This window comes from Pygocentrus nattereri, chromosome 4 (assembly GCF_015220715.1).
Source record: "Pygocentrus nattereri isolate fPygNat1 chromosome 4, fPygNat1.pri, whole genome shotgun sequence".
NCBI lineage: Eukaryota > Metazoa > Chordata > Actinopteri > Characiformes > Serrasalmidae > Pygocentrus > Pygocentrus nattereri.
Window position 1 is genome coordinate 19,983,757 of NC_051214.1, and position 15,950 is coordinate 19,999,706.

General features: G+C 39.4%; 1 protein-coding gene across 3 annotated transcripts in view; it reads left to right on the forward strand.

Annotated features, from left to right (window-relative positions):
* The window catches only part of adgrg6 (adhesion G protein-coupled receptor G6), a 121,094-nt gene that overhangs the window by 35,541 nt on the left and 69,603 nt on the right, over positions 1–15,950 (forward strand). For 2 of the 3 annotated variants that reach the window (XM_017701075.2, XM_017701076.2), the window contains exon 5: positions 8,164–8,229. In XM_017701075.2, coding sequence (XP_017556564.1) covers positions 8,164–8,229 — 66 coding nt within the window. Of the gene's footprint in view, positions 1–8,163; positions 8,230–10,160; positions 10,230–15,950 lie in introns of all 3 variants that reach the window. The other variant, XM_037537391.1, reaches the window with a different exon arrangement.

Sequence of the window (15,950 nt, forward strand, 5' to 3'; positions counted from 1 at the left end):
TCTGTAAAATGACCCATTTCCAAACTCCAGGATTTGTATAGTTAAAACATTCCTTCTCTTCTTCTTACAGCCTCCATTTTAAGGCCCACAGCAGGCAGACAGAGCGATGGTAGAAGAGATCTACCTCTGTCCTCTTGTCTTCATGACTGAGACTGGCTTTATTTTCCTCTTTATTGAAAGCTGACAATGGAGGACAGATAGTGAGGATCAGCGAGCTTGATCTCTTATTAGCAGTCTCCTTCTAGCTTTCCTTCGGTTTTGCATTTTTTAGGTGAAGTAATCCTTTAAAGTAGGGCTTTGAAGTGAGCAGAGGCCCCGTAACAGTAGACAGCTGTCTCAGCGGGTCATCTCCATTCATATATTTAGAGGCTCTTAAAAAGTGTATCCCGCTACTTCACTTTAACAACGTGGTACAGCTGAGTTCCTCATGTCCTGGGATCGCCTCAACAGCCTGTTACCTCAACTTTTTTTTTTTTTTTTTTTTGCCACTGTTTGCCACTTTTTTAGCACTTCTTTTTGTTGTTGTCTATGAAACAACACAAGCCATGACTGAATGGCACTCCTCTGGCCTGCAAATGAACTTTGTGGGTTGGTTTTTATTTATTTATTTATGTATGTATTTATTTATTTTGGTCAATATTTTATCAAGTAAACACACAGAACAGGGATCTTTAATCAAAATTCAGTAAGGTCCAGTTAGAGACAATTTCCTCAAACGAAGGTCCAGAGCATCATAATGTCTAACTGGCATCATGACTCAGTGCTATATACTGTTTACTGAAGTAGCCGAGTAGGAATATCAACATCTTATACAGTCGACAACTGAATATCAGATCGAATAAAGTCCAGTTCAGTCAGATTTCAACAACATTTACTGCCAGTTTTCTTTTTGTAGATCACATCATGTGAAATAACTTCCCTCTGACTCACTTTCTTCTCTGACTGTTGTTTCTTGTCTCGTCCCTCCCTTGTGTGGCGTCACTCACTCGAGTCTCAGTGCTCATCGTAATGCACAGATCTGATTGGCTGAGTAGCGTCACATGTGATATTTACAACGCATGCGATTGGTCTGTGAGTCTCCCGGGCTTCTAAAGCTACCGTAAAGGCTAGAAATCATACGCAATTAAAATACGTTGACCCCGTCGAAATAAAATAATTCTCCATAGTTTATCGGTTGTAGGTCCAGGTCCGCATAGTACAGCCTCTGGGTCCGGACGTGGACCGCAGTCCGCCTATTATACCCCTGACATAGAACATACGAGCTATGCTTAAAAAAGCAAGATATCTCTCTTCGCAGTAGATCCAGTATAGAGTCACTAATCACTACTAGATATCAAAGTAGCAACATCAATAATGACAGTAGTGATGGTCAGTCTGACTTCTGCCCACAGCCCGGATAGGCTCCAGCACACCTGCAACCCAGAAATATAAGCAGTTTAGAGTGTGTGTGTGTGTGTGTGTGTGTGTGTGTGTGTGTGTGTGTGTGTGTGTGTGAGTGAGAGAGATGGTCAGTGGTATAAACATATAAGAGGAAAAGACACGTACATTTAACCTTTTTAACTCCTTGAGACCACCGGTGGTTCCAAAACGCACTTGGTCATATTCTTCATAGCTTTCATATTTCATAAGCTACATTCAGAAGCTGGGTGTCGTATGAGGCTGTAACTCTTCTCTCCAGTCAAATGCAGTACTGTGTGAAAGTTTTAGGCATCTAAGCAAATTTTTAAACAATTGACCTCAGTAGTGAGTTTATCACAATATACATTTGAATAAAGTCATATTAATAATTCTAATAAACATAAAAACAATAAAAAGTAACAAGAATTTCTTGGGTCCATATTTTTCACCTTCACAGCTGCCACAGAGACTTGTTAATATCATCAATTACATCATGAGCACAATTTACTGAAGCACTGATTGATCAAACCAGGAGCTGCTTTTTAACTACATATAATACTGAACTTAACTAACTACATATAATACTGGACTTAACTAACTACATATAATACTGGACTTAACTAACTACATATAATACTGGGCTTAACTAACTACATATAATACTGGGCTTAACTAACTACATATAATACTGAACTTAACTAACTACATATAATACTGGACTTAACTAACTACATATAATACTGGACTTAACTAACTACATAATAATACTGGACTTAACTAACTACATATAATACTGAACTTAACTAACTACATATAATACTGAACTTAACTAACTACATATAATACTGGACTTAACTAACTACATATAATACTTAACTTAACTAACTACATATAATACTGGACTTAACTAACTACATATAATACTGGACTTAACTAACTACATATAATACTGGGCTTAACTAACTACATATAATACTGGACTTAACTAACTACATATAATACTGAACTTAACTAACTACATATAATACTGGACTTAACTAACTACATATAATACTGGACTTAACTAACTACATATAATACTGGACTTAACTAACTACATATAATACTGGACTTAACTAACTACATATAATACTGGACTTAGCTAACTACATATAATACTGGGCTTAACTAACTACATATAATACTGAACTTAACTAACTACATATAATACTGGGCTTAACTAACTACATATAATACTGGGCTTAACTAACTACATATAATACTGGACTTAACTAACTACATATAATACTGGACTTAACTAACTACATATAATACTGGGCTTAACTAACTACATATAATACTGGACTTAACTAACTACATATAATACTGGACTTAACTAACTACATATAATACTGAACTTAACTAACTACATATAATACTGGACTTAACTAACTACATATAATACTGGACTTAACTAACTACATATAATACTGGACTTAGTTAACTACATATAATACTGGGCTTAACTAACTACATATAATACTGAACTTAACTAACTACATATAATACTGGGCTTAACTAACTACATATAATACTGGGCTTAACTAACTACATATAATACTGGACTTAACTAACTACATATAATACTGGACTTAACTAACTACATATAATACTGGGCTTAACTAACTACATATAATACTGGACTTAACTAACTACATATAATACTGGACTTAACTAACTACATATAATACTGGACTTAACTAACTACATATAATACTGGACTTAACTAACTACATATAATACTAGGCTTAACTAACTACATATAATACTGGACTTAACTAACTACATATAATACTGGGCTTAACTAACTACATATAATACTGAACTTAACTAACTACATATAATACTGGGCTTCCTCGAGAAAATCACTATTTTATATATCTATCACTATTTTATATATATATATTTTATATTTATATATATATATAATGGTTATTAATTCATATTCTATATATTTTGTTTATTCAAATATTAACATTTTTCTCAGCAAATAAACACAAACTACACAAATAAATAGATTTTGAAAATGTGTCTTGGGTGCCTAAGACTTTTGCACAGTACTATAGATGGTGATGTCATTTTAAACCCTTATAATAAAAGAAGCTGAACTCAGTTTGTTTTTCTACTGAAAGTCGACCCGTTTTTCCCCAAATCTGGGCTATAAACTATAAACAGACGGCGTCTCTTCAGTGATCTGCTCTGTAAACATTACTATTTTAAAATGAAACAAAGAGCGTCTGAGATTTTTGGCTTTCAGCAGTAATATATACCCACAAGCATGAGGTTAAGGAGAAGATGAATAAATAAATGAACAAATAAAGATAAAAGATAAAATAATTGAACCTGCTATACTGACGTTTCCACCTTCATATCAAACTTTCAGTTTTTTGATGGTTGAAATTTTTGTGATGAGTTGCCCACGAAAGAGGGTCAAATGTCAACAGCTGACCATTTGAGAAAGTCTGGCTTCACTCTCAGCTTGACTTGCTCTGCCGGCCTGTTAATGACATCAGTGCCGCTCTGCCACCACAGCCTTTTGTCAGTTTGATGAGCAAAAACAGTGAAACACCTATTCATCAACAAGAGTTACAGTGAATGAACTTTAGTTTTGCCATACTAATAGTAATGGCATGAACTGGAACGGTTGAAGCAAGGAGCCGGGATGCGAAATACAACAAAATACCGTATGACAAATTAATAATATCAATAGACAAGTTCACAAGAGTCAGTGTAATTACTTCCTAACAGTGAGCTGTGCTTGTCAAAATGTGTCCGGGTGAGATTTCGAAATGGCCTAAAACGTCCTGGATTTGCTTACATGTTGACATTTGCTTTCTACACTGTCTTAATGACTAGGATGATCCTTACATGGCACCTTAATACAGAATTCAGTCCATGTGTGCATCAAGTAGAGGGTGATTCCAAAAGATTCATCTGATTTCAAATTGATTTATTTCACTTGTAAATCGTTACAGATCAATGCAGTGAACCGTAAATGGTTTAAATGAGCATAAAGTTTATTATGTAATTGTACAAGGTCTCAGTCTGAACCTCCTCCAGCTGTACGGACATAAACACCACAGTCAAACTCATCCCATACTGGATTGAGCGTGTCGGGCGTCTCTGCACTCACGGCTCTTTCAGTGCGATTTCGGAGATCATCCAGTGCTGTGGAACCAACGACGAACGCTTTGAGCTGTTGGAGCTTCACTGCCCACGGAAATCACGCTGCACAGTTTTGACGGATTCTCTCTTATTGAAGTGGAGAACACAGAACACTTCTTATCTCTCAGGCTGAAGGGAGCCATCTTCCACTGACGGTCAGAAACTCTATGACCCCCTCTTACAATTGGATTGTGATTGGTTTCTCGGCGCCTCAGTATGGCGCTTTGAAATTGGATGAATCTTTTTGAATCACCCTGTGTAATAGATTTGAATGTGACACATCAGTCAGATTTTATAACCGGGTCAGAATTTAGAAATGAAGACATATAGAACTTGTCTTCTAAATTAGGGCATCATTGCAATCAAAAAAGATTTGTCGTCATGTCTCTTGTTGTTAGTTTCAGACTCTTAACTCCATTCTGCAGGAGTCCTGCTTCACCCATGAAAGTCCCGCTAACAAACCGCCTGGAAAATTGACTTAGTGCATTGTGTGCTGTTGAAAAGCTTGATGGTGAAGCTGCGAAGATGGAAGCAGGATTGACTCTTCTGTATTAGAGAATAGATGTTTGTGTTGTTGAGATGAGGTGACATTCCTGGGCATGGCTTCAAACTCATAGGCAAGCACTTTGCGTCAGTGGGGGGTGCAACAGAGTGATTAAATTCCGGTTCTGACACACCGACGCCGGAGCGTCTGTGCTGACATTTTGGGGCTGCATTCCATTTTCCCAACCCAGAGGAGTGTGGATAAACATCAGACCTTTTTACAATGCCATGCTTTTGCTACTTAGACCAGCATATGTGCAGGTGTTTTTTTGTTTTGGAAACAAAAATAAGGGTAAAAACAGGTGAACACTACAATGTTATCTTTTTTAACTGAAAATGTAAAAGGTTAGGCTTATATTTAGGGTTAGGCTTAGAAAATCCAGAGATTTTCTTAATTTTCACTGATATTTCCTGAATTTGTTATATGTTACTTGTATTTTCCACTGTGGCATACACAATAATATGTTTTGGAGTGGGTGGGGTCCCCAAATAGGATGTCATTTAGGGCTCTAAAACGTTCAGAAACCATGGGAGGCATAAGTGACCCTGCCTGATATTATATAAAAACGAAAATGCTACAGCAGAAAAGCCTGAGCCTTTTGTGATTGCTGAACAGGACAAAGCCCTGCAGGGGGCTTAAACTGTAGGAAGGCAGTAGGATATGACAGCATTCCTCTGGAGCTCATGGGCCCTCAGGCCCTGGCTGTCTCAATAGAATCATCAACACAAATTCAGTTCTGAAAATATGGCAAGCAGCAAAAGTCATTGCCATATTGAAGCCCGGTAAAGATCCTAGTCTACAAGAAAACTACCACCCAATCTGTCTTCTCTGCATTTCATATTACAGCACATATCTCTAGGAGTCTAGAACACCCTCACAGAACAGGCTGGGTTCTGTAAGGATTGTAGTACAGGGGAACAAATGTTGAGCCTGACAAGTTGAAGAATAAGCTAATCTTACAGCTGCTTATGATACTGTCTGGCACAAAGGCCTTTTACCGAAACTTACAGTTTCTCCCTGTATGGGTAAGCGGGAATAATAGTTCCTCACCAGCGGGTGGTTCAGAGTTCACCCTGGACAGAGTAAAAGCGCCTTGAGGAGACAGACTAATGGCCTCATCTGTGGATCAGTTCTTGCCCCAACCTTCCTTAACCTCTGTATAAACATCTTACTCTATATCAGCTCTCACAAATTCATTTATGCTGAGGATGTCTGCCTGGCAGCCCAAGCGCCAGACTTTGATTCGTTGGAGTGGGTGCTCACTGAAGATCTTTCAAAACTGAGCCATTACTGTAAAGTTTGGTGACTAACGCCAAATCCTGCAAAGATGATCAGGCATAGTCCCAACACAGCATATCAGGGAGTAAGCCTTAATGGGGCTTTGTCCTTCAAGGAACACAGAGCCTGAAATTCATTTTTCAAAACGGGGGGAATTCCCTCCATGTAGCAAGGCATGTTGCTACCCCAGGCTCAAGGAGGACGCTGGAGGCAGGAGAAATGTTTGCAGCAGCCATATTTTATTCACCAAATAAACACAAAGCATATAAACCAGAAACCAACTCTATGCTGGCCTCCTTTCAGTGGCTTTCAACTAGCTAGACTTTTCAGTCTTTACTCGTTTTTCAGCTCCTCAATCAGTCTTCAGATGCTGCTCGTCCCTCTCTCTCGCTCTGTTCCATCTCAACTCCTTTTAAAAGGTACTCATGCTGCCAGCCAGATAAGCTGAGTACCCGAGCTCAGAGGGTACGAGAGCTCGCTGCTCCGCCTAAGCACAAGGGCAACAAGCCAGTCCTTAGCTCCGACGCCTGGGCCCTGCCCCCTGTTCCGCAGCGAACTTGGGGCTGGACCTGGGTGCCAGAGCTTGAGACTTGCTCGTTGCCCTCGTGCCTCTCATGGCCAGCACCATCGTCCTCCTCCTCCTGCAGTCACTCACGTCCCTCGGCAGAGCTCAGGCGCTCCATCCCCAGCCACTAGTGGCTCTCTACCAGCTGTCCTTGCTGGGGATTGTGCTGCAGGCGCACACAACCCCCCCCCCCCCCCCCCCTTAAATGTGTCACATAGGGGGCATTTATACACTTTGGGGGGATACGCCTTGTGAGCTTAACAATAGGTCCTACCTTGTCCTGTTCTTTTTGAAAGCTTTTTGAAAGAGGGACACTCTGTCCCTTTACTGAATTTAACCAGGTGACCAAATTCTGAATTAGCCAATTAGTTTTCTGCTATAAGGTGAGGGGTTTTGAGAAGCCCTTTCATTTCCTGCCTGCTCAACTTCAACAGCATTAGCCATCACATTCTTTGGTTGAATCTGCTTCACGCTTTCTTTTCAAGGCTGCAGTGTGAGAAACGGCATCTGAGTGGCGCATTAAAGTTTATCATCTATAACATGGGCTGGTACAAGGCACAGCACCGAGCAGCCACAGTTGTTCCAGCCACAGAGAATTTCTGAGCCAGCTAGTCTGAAACATGTCTTTGTGCTGCTGCTTCACTTCGTTAACACTGACATCGCTAACACTGCTCTTTGTTCCCTTTTGGGTTCCATGTTTTTTTCTGATCAGGTTCCACTTCAGATGATGTAGATTTACGTTTTAGCCAGCGTTCCATGTTTGCAGGCCTTCAAGTCCACATCACTGAAACCTGACTGTAAATGTTAGCGAGAGGTGCTGGAGCAGCAGAGGGAGTTTGTAGGCTCATAGATAGAGGGAGAGAGAGAGCGCCAAGTGTGTTGTCCAGAGCGGAAGTCGGTCCATTTGACAAGTTGCAAGTTGCCACAATGTTATTAAACATTGCTGTAAATGTCTGCGGGAATTTTCCATGTTGTGTTAGATTTGCAGGAATCTCTGAAATTATGCACAATACCCACAATCCCACACTGAAATTTAGGCCCTAGAACATCTCTATTAGCAGAATATTGTGCTTCCATCTGGTCCCATATATATATAAATTAGGTAATCAGCTTAATGCAACCATGGGCATCATTACTTTTAACAATTAACTATTGTTTTTCAATCTATTCAAAGGTACCACCCTACCATACACGACTCCTCAAACCACCAGCTGTTCTTCCTCGGGATTGGGCTGCCCAGGTAAGAGGAAACTGCTCTTTTCAATAATCTTCTGAAGTTTTTACATCAAACATGACCAAATTTCTCACCACTCACAGTTCGGAATTTTTAAGATTGTACCATTTTTACTTTGTCAGAGTCTGTAGCCTCTTGTGTTGCCACAACACTTTGCTTATCTACAGCGACCCTCTTTCCCTTTCTTATCATTGCTCATCCTTGTTTGTTAGTTTAATCCATATCCAGTCCAACCAGCGTGCTTGTTTTCACATGCAGAACCTTTGACTCTACTGTTTCACCCCATTAAGGAAACCCCCTCAAACATGCCGATAGCCAGCAGACTTCCCTCATCAAACAGGCAGGAGAAAACAGCACCAACATCCCTAGTAAAGGTCATAAAAGGTCGCTGTCCAGTCTTAAAATTTCCCCATATTCCCACTCCTTCAGCTGGTGCTTGCTGCATAACCACAGTTTCCCACCACTGGTTCTGGAGATGGCAGATTTCATTGTTTTGCTTTATCAGCACATTTGACCTAACTCAGCTAATGAACCCTTAGAAGTCAACATGCTTGACAGAAGCCCCAAAGTGTAGAGTAATTGGATATTCATTATTTCTTTGTGATAAAAAAAAATTATTTATTAATTATGATTTTAAATATTATAGCAAAGTAGTAAAGAAATGTAAGCGTTTTGACAGTGGGAAAACAATAAAATGAGCTGTGTTGTGTTCGCCTGGACTGCGAAATGCTTCCTAAGGCCTGATTTATGTGGTGAAACTTTCATGCAACTTTAGTTGCAATTGAGTTGCCTAACGTAGATCATCCTGCAACTCATCTGAAACAGATATAAAAAAAATATAGAAAAGAAAAAAGGGCAAAGACAGCTGGAAAGAATATTCTAAGATGATCAAAATGCTGCAAATATGTAAAGATATAAAAATACCTAATAAAGTGAATAACAATATAAGCATATTGCGTGCAACTTTGTTTTTGAATTGCTCTGTCTAACTGCTGTTGCACGGAAATAATGATGTGATTCTATGAAAGTTACAGAAATGTTTTAGAGAAGAAATCCACAGCACAGTTAGTGACATAGTGACATTTAGTAGCAGTGTGGCATTTATTGTCTGATACATGATCGATTAGTTCACCAGAACATTACACTTTTTTGACTGATGTCTGAAAATATGTCCATACGCTTTGTAATAAATCTGTAACACCGGGGAGTGATGATGAGGCGGACGCATACGCTGAGAGAAGTGAGATTTATCAGGGGCAAATCCGTAATCAGGGTCTAAACACTCCAGGGTCAAAGAGCCAACACGGAGAGAATGAGGGACAGACAAAACGAAAAAACAGACTAAACATGCAACTGAGGTCAGAAGAGCAAACGTCATACAATATAATACAATACAAAGACCTGCAGTCTAACGGGAAGACACAGGGCTTAAATACAGGAACAGGTAACAAGACACAGATGGTTAACCAGAGGGTTTACAAGACACAGGTGAGTCTAGAAACAAGGGGGCAGAACAGGGAAGAATCAAAACAAGGAAGCACATGGACAAGACCAAAAGGTAAACACAAGCACATGGAGGACTGGGAGGCGCCAATCAGGACAAAATCAATACAATTCAATCGAGTGATAAAAACAGTGAACACTGAATATTATATTCCGTTTCTGGTCACCACAGTGGCAGTAAACCTGCTTTATCAGTTAGGTGGCTGAGAAGAAGATGAAATACTGGGCCGTCAGTGCTCTGATTATTTTGGGAGACGTCATGATTAACATTTAACGTCTGGTTCAGTTGTGCTTCTCATTTTCATGGATGTCGCCCCTTTACCACGCTCAGTACTGTTCAGTTGCTCCGTGGATTGTTTTTTTTTTTTGCATTTTCGGTGCCACTCTAACATCCATTTAATGCCAGTGTAACCTTTCTCCATTCCTGCCACCAGCACCATTAACTACTACCGCCCCATCCACTGTCACCACTAACACGATTCCTACTAATGCAACAACCAACGGTAAGCATCCGCCCAAGCCTTCCTCAGTTTTGAAGCCTTTTGACTAAAAAAGTGTCACGTTGTGTCATTGTTAGCCCTTTAACTGAAGGAGAGTAATATCATTTGCATAATTCCCAGCAGGTGGTAATTAATGTGTTTTAATTGAATGCATGTTGCAGGAATAATGAGCTTGTGTGGAATGACGGAGATAATGTTTTTAATAGGAGTTCATAAATGAACGGGATCACACTTCCAATTAAGGCCTCATTATTATCTTCTTTTAATTACATCCCATCCTTCAGGTGGATATTTTTAATGACTGCAGTGGCTCTGATTCAAAATAGCACCTTTAAATTAGCCTAGAGGTTGTTCCATGAGAGGTGCTTGAATTATTTTGAGAAGCTTTATTTATTTGTTTGTTTGTTTAACTTTACCAAAGTTCTAACTAATGTTTTTAATAATGTAAAAGCAGACAGATGAGGTGTGGTGGCAGATAAATGTGGTTGGTATAGTGTAGTGGGTAAGACCTCTGCCTTCTACTCTGTAGACTGGGGTTCAATCCCCCAGCTGGGAAAGCACCCTACCCTATACCAATAAGAGTCCTTTGGCAAGGCTCCTAACACCACCTTGGCCTACCTGTGTAGAATGATCAAATTGTAAGTTGCTCTGGATAAGATTGTCATATATGAATGTTTGGGCATCCCAGGTTAAATGACATCTTTAGTTGACTTTCTAAGTGAAAATAAGTTACACGTCCTCTACAGAGGCACACGTCTTCACTTTTGAATGCACAGTTATAGTTTATTTACTCAATTTAACATTATTTTGGAAAAAAAATAAAACATGCCAAATGCCTATGCCAAAGTTATGGCACTTTTAAGAGCAAATCAACAGAAATCGTGCACTGAATTTGTAGAAAAATTCCATATTTAAGTGTGTTCTTGGTAGAGGACATGTTCAGTTCACTCAGCTAATCCTGTCATTTGAACAGGAGTGTTTGAACTTCTGCATATGACTGTATTAGTCCTGTGCAACTTCATGCAATTCATAAATTTTATAGAATTACAAAAAATCTGTAGAAAAAATATAAACTTTAGCGATAAAATGCATCAAAATTGTGTTGTAAAATAGTCATTATTAACTGAGTTATTAAGAAAATGGACTTGTGTTGTTTCAGAATGAAAAATCACTTCTTGTGGCAAAGATTTCTGCATAAATACATCAATACAGCATAAATACATCAATACAGGATGTTATTTATCCTTAAGAAACTATGTTGTTGCTAAAACATCTAAAAAAAAAAATCTAAAATCTGATTGTTTTGTAGTTTGATGTTTTCAGAATCTGCATTGTTTAAGGTTTGACTGTTTATCTCTTTATATGTGATGAGAAAATGTATTAATATGAGAAGTCATTCCAAACCTTTAAACAGTGGTGTATTTTTATATATTTATTTATTTATTCATCTTTCTATGGCTAATATGTAACCTTCAGTGGCTTGGTTTTTGAGATGTGATGATACTCGTGTGGTGTTACAATTGTGTTTCATAGCTGATTAACTCATTATGTAACAGTGTGCATTTATTTCAGGAATAAAGAACTTGATGACACTTTATTGAAGGGCAGCATTCATAAGGCTGCACAACACCTGTCACGACAGCTGACACAACCCTACGCAGACATTTATAAACACTTATTCCAGCGGTCATCAGTTGTCGTAACACTTGAGGAGGTAAAATGACATCACAGTTGAAAAAGCCAGCCTGACACTTGTTGGAATAGCCCTTAATCAATAATTCTGCAGGTTTGTGTCAGTTGTTATGAAAAGCTTAAGTGTCATGCAGCCTCACGAATGCTGCCCTCGAGCACGTTGACCTGCCACGATAGAAATACTCAGTTTATGTATGATTTGGATGACCTGTTTGGAAAGACAACCTCAACAGACACAGAAGATGTTACTGTATAAGTAGCATTAAAGATACTCCAGCTACATGTCACAAGGTTTGATGTGGATGCATGTGCCTAGTGCTCATTTATTTTCCATTTTCTTCATCAGCACTTTCCACTACCATTACATTCACAACCACTCCTACCATTTCTTTAACCACAACCACTGGTAAGCAGCGGACTTTAGGTCCTTCACCTTATTCTCGTCCTAACAGTATGGAATTGTGCTAACATGTGCTCTAACCACTCAAACGCTTTGCCCTTGTGCCATCACTAGTTCAAACTACATCATCCTCCACTACTACAGCTCCTACACCCATCACACCCACCACAGCCAGCACTACCACTACTGGTAAGCCTCACTGACCATTGTGATTGTGGGTTGTAAACTGTGTATATTGTGAAATATGACTGTTGGTTCTCTCTTCAGCTCAAATAAACATCACAAACTCCCAGTCTTAAATAATATACAGCACTGTGTGAAAGTTTTAGGCATCTAAGCAGTGAGTTTATCACAATAAACATTAGAATAAAGTCATATTCATAATTCAAATAAACATAAAAACAATAAAAAGTAACAAGAATTTCTTGGGTCCATATTTTTCCTTGACACCTTCACAGCCGCCACAGAGACTTGTTAATATCATCAATTACATCATGAGCACAATTTACTGAAGCACTGATTGATCAAACCAGGAGCTGCTTTTTAACTACACATAATACTGAACTTAACTAACTACATATAATACTGGACTTAACTAACTACATATAATACTGGACTTAACTAACTACATATAATACTAGACTTAACTAACTACATATAATACTGGACTTAACTAAATATATATAATACTGAACTTAACTAACTACATATAATACTGGACTTAACTAACTACATGCAATACTGGACTTAACTAACTACATATAATACTGAACTTAACTAACTACATATAATACTGGACTTAACTAACTACATATAATACTGGACTTAACTAACTACATATAATACTGGACTTAACTAACTACATATAATACTGGGCTTAACTAACTACATATAATACTGGGCTTCCTTGAGGAGAGGCTTGAAAATGGGTAAACAAACACAATAACATCCAGAAAATCACTATTTTTTATTTATATAATTATTAATTAATATTCTATACATTTTGTTTATTCAAATATTAACACTTTTCTCAGCAAATAAACACAAAGTACACAAATAAATAGATTTGGAAAATGTGTCTAAGACTTTCGCACAGTGCTGTAAATATTGAGGAAAAGAGGGCAGGGCCAGTCGAAATTCCTCCCTCTTCTTTTTCTGTGCTGTAGAATATTTGTGTAAAAGCAGATTCCAGTCAGCAGCCGAAGCAGTTCGCTGTGTTTTTGCTGTTCGCTCAGAATTTCATGTTTAGCCCTCTCGTGTAATTTGTCTCATTCTGCTGTCTTTATAACCAGAGCTTCTGACCACTGCCACTACTACGACTAGCATGCCGCTAACCGGTGAGCAGCTTCATTTAACCATGTGTTGCTTTCCTCTGTCATATACAAGATACATTTTTGTTTACATAAATCATAATACATTTACTTATTTCCTTCGTATGACTGACTTGTAAAGGGACAATGTTTTTGAGTTCATGCTTGTGATCACAAGTGCCAGCCATGTCAGCATCATGGCATTTGCAGGTCTTGGTATACTTCTATTGGAGGTAGGGCTGGGCGATAATTATCGTGATATAATTTCCTTGATAGAAATGCTTGATAAACGTTTGATATAATACACCATTCTCACATAATCCTGGTGGTGTTTTCTACTGCAAGGAATGTGACACTACTCTGCTGTCGCCAGGAGAAGGCGCACTTCCAAGTTTTTCAGCATGATTAGAGTGGGAGGGGACGAGTAAAATGAGTCCCCAAATATACTGACGCAGCATCTGAAACGTGGAGTTATATATGTTCCCTGTGGATCTGTTCTCCTGTGACCGAGTGTGAGTGACGAGATCAGCGGAGTAACTGTACTGGAACTCACCTCATTCCGTACTTCCTAACCAGCTTTAGCAGCGTTAAATCACGTCTGCTCCTCACAATTACAGCCCTGTTACAGCGCTCAGTCATATTTTAGTATTAGTGCGTTCACAAAGAAAGAAAGAAAGAAGTGGTACATGTGAGTTACAGCCCTGATTTAAACGAAAGTAAACTGAGGAAGCTGTGAGGCATTGGAGAGTGGGAGAGTGCTATCAAGCAAGCAAGCAAATTTATTTATATAGCGCTTTTTACAACAGGTGTTGTCACAAAGCAGCTTTACAGAACAATCAGTATTACAGAGAGAAAAGAAAAGAAAATCTGGGTCCGAGCCCCCATGAGCAAGCCAGCGGCGACTTTTAAAAACTCCCTAAACTAGGGAGAAACCTTAAGAGGAACCAAGACTCAGAAGGGGAACCCATCCTCCTAAGGTCGACCCTGGATAGCAAACATTATTAGTATGAAGTATTATAGTAAAGTGGGAAAGAAAAGATCTGAGGCTGATGACTGCACAGCATTGTAAAGCAAGAAGCTCAGTGGTGGTCAAGCCGGTTGCTATCATTCCAGGCTAGCTGTTTTGAAGCAGTGAACTGATGATACTGTACATCAAACAAGACCAAAAAAGCACCGATTTCAGTTCAAACGTAGCTAAAAGACTTTGACTGGTGTTGATATTGCGGTTCACCCCTCAAACTACTGTGACAGAATAGAGAAACCCAGTCGTCTGCTAGCTGGTGTCTGAATACTGTGATGTACCCTGATATGGACGTGGTAGGAGTGACGGCAGTGAGGCGGTGTGATTGATCACTGACCTACCGAACAAGCTGATGTTTGCTGTTCGTATTAAGCTGACGTTGCTGAGAAACTAAACCGTTTATCATGTGTAACCAGGTAGCCAAGCGCTCGTCACCAGACAGCTAAAAATAATCTGTAAATTTCTTTTATGAATATTACAAAAACTGTGGCCGTGTTTTTCCAGTTAGTAAAAACAGCTGATCAGAAACTCTCTCCCACTCTCCCGTGACAGATTTGTGAGTTGTTCGACTGTTTGGCGAGTGTTTTAAAAAGACATTAAAAAGGCTTTAGCAACTGTCTAAGCGTTGGCCGTGTCATCAGGAGATTACGAGTTCAATCCCTGGTGATGCTACAGCCATCTGTAGCCGGGAGTCCAAGAGAGCACAATTGGCCTCTCTCTCTCTGGGTGGGTAGGATGGCTCCCCTTCTCCCCCATCACTCAATGCGATACTAGTCAGCGCAGGCCTGGCAGATCTGGCAGATCTCGCATTCGGCTGTCTATTGATGTAGCAGCAGTAGCAGCAGTTTGAAAAGAGTGGTGCTGCGCAGGTCTTGGAGGAAGCCTGTGCTGCCTTCACCCTCCTAGCATTGACAGTATCGTGTGATTGGGGGAGTCCTAACTAGGGGGTGGAATTGTAAACAACTAAATTGGGGAGAAAATTGTGGGGAAAAGACTTTAGCTTTCAGTGCTCACCTGTGGCTACTGAATTAGTAAAATACTCAATCTCCGATACAACTGTCAGTAGCTACCACTGATTTTTTTGCTGACAAGCCACCAACTCAGTGGTATTTGCGACGTAGGGTCGTCGTTCGTTTCTTGTAAATATATTTCCAACACCACCTGAAGGAAGCAAGAGAACCAGCTTGGTAGTGAACAGTCATTTTGTTGTAGTCTGTCCTCTTGCACTTTTAGGCAGCTCAATTCTCAGTAATCTGTGCCGTGTTGCCGTGTTTGCATTGATCTAAAGTTACATTTCTTCA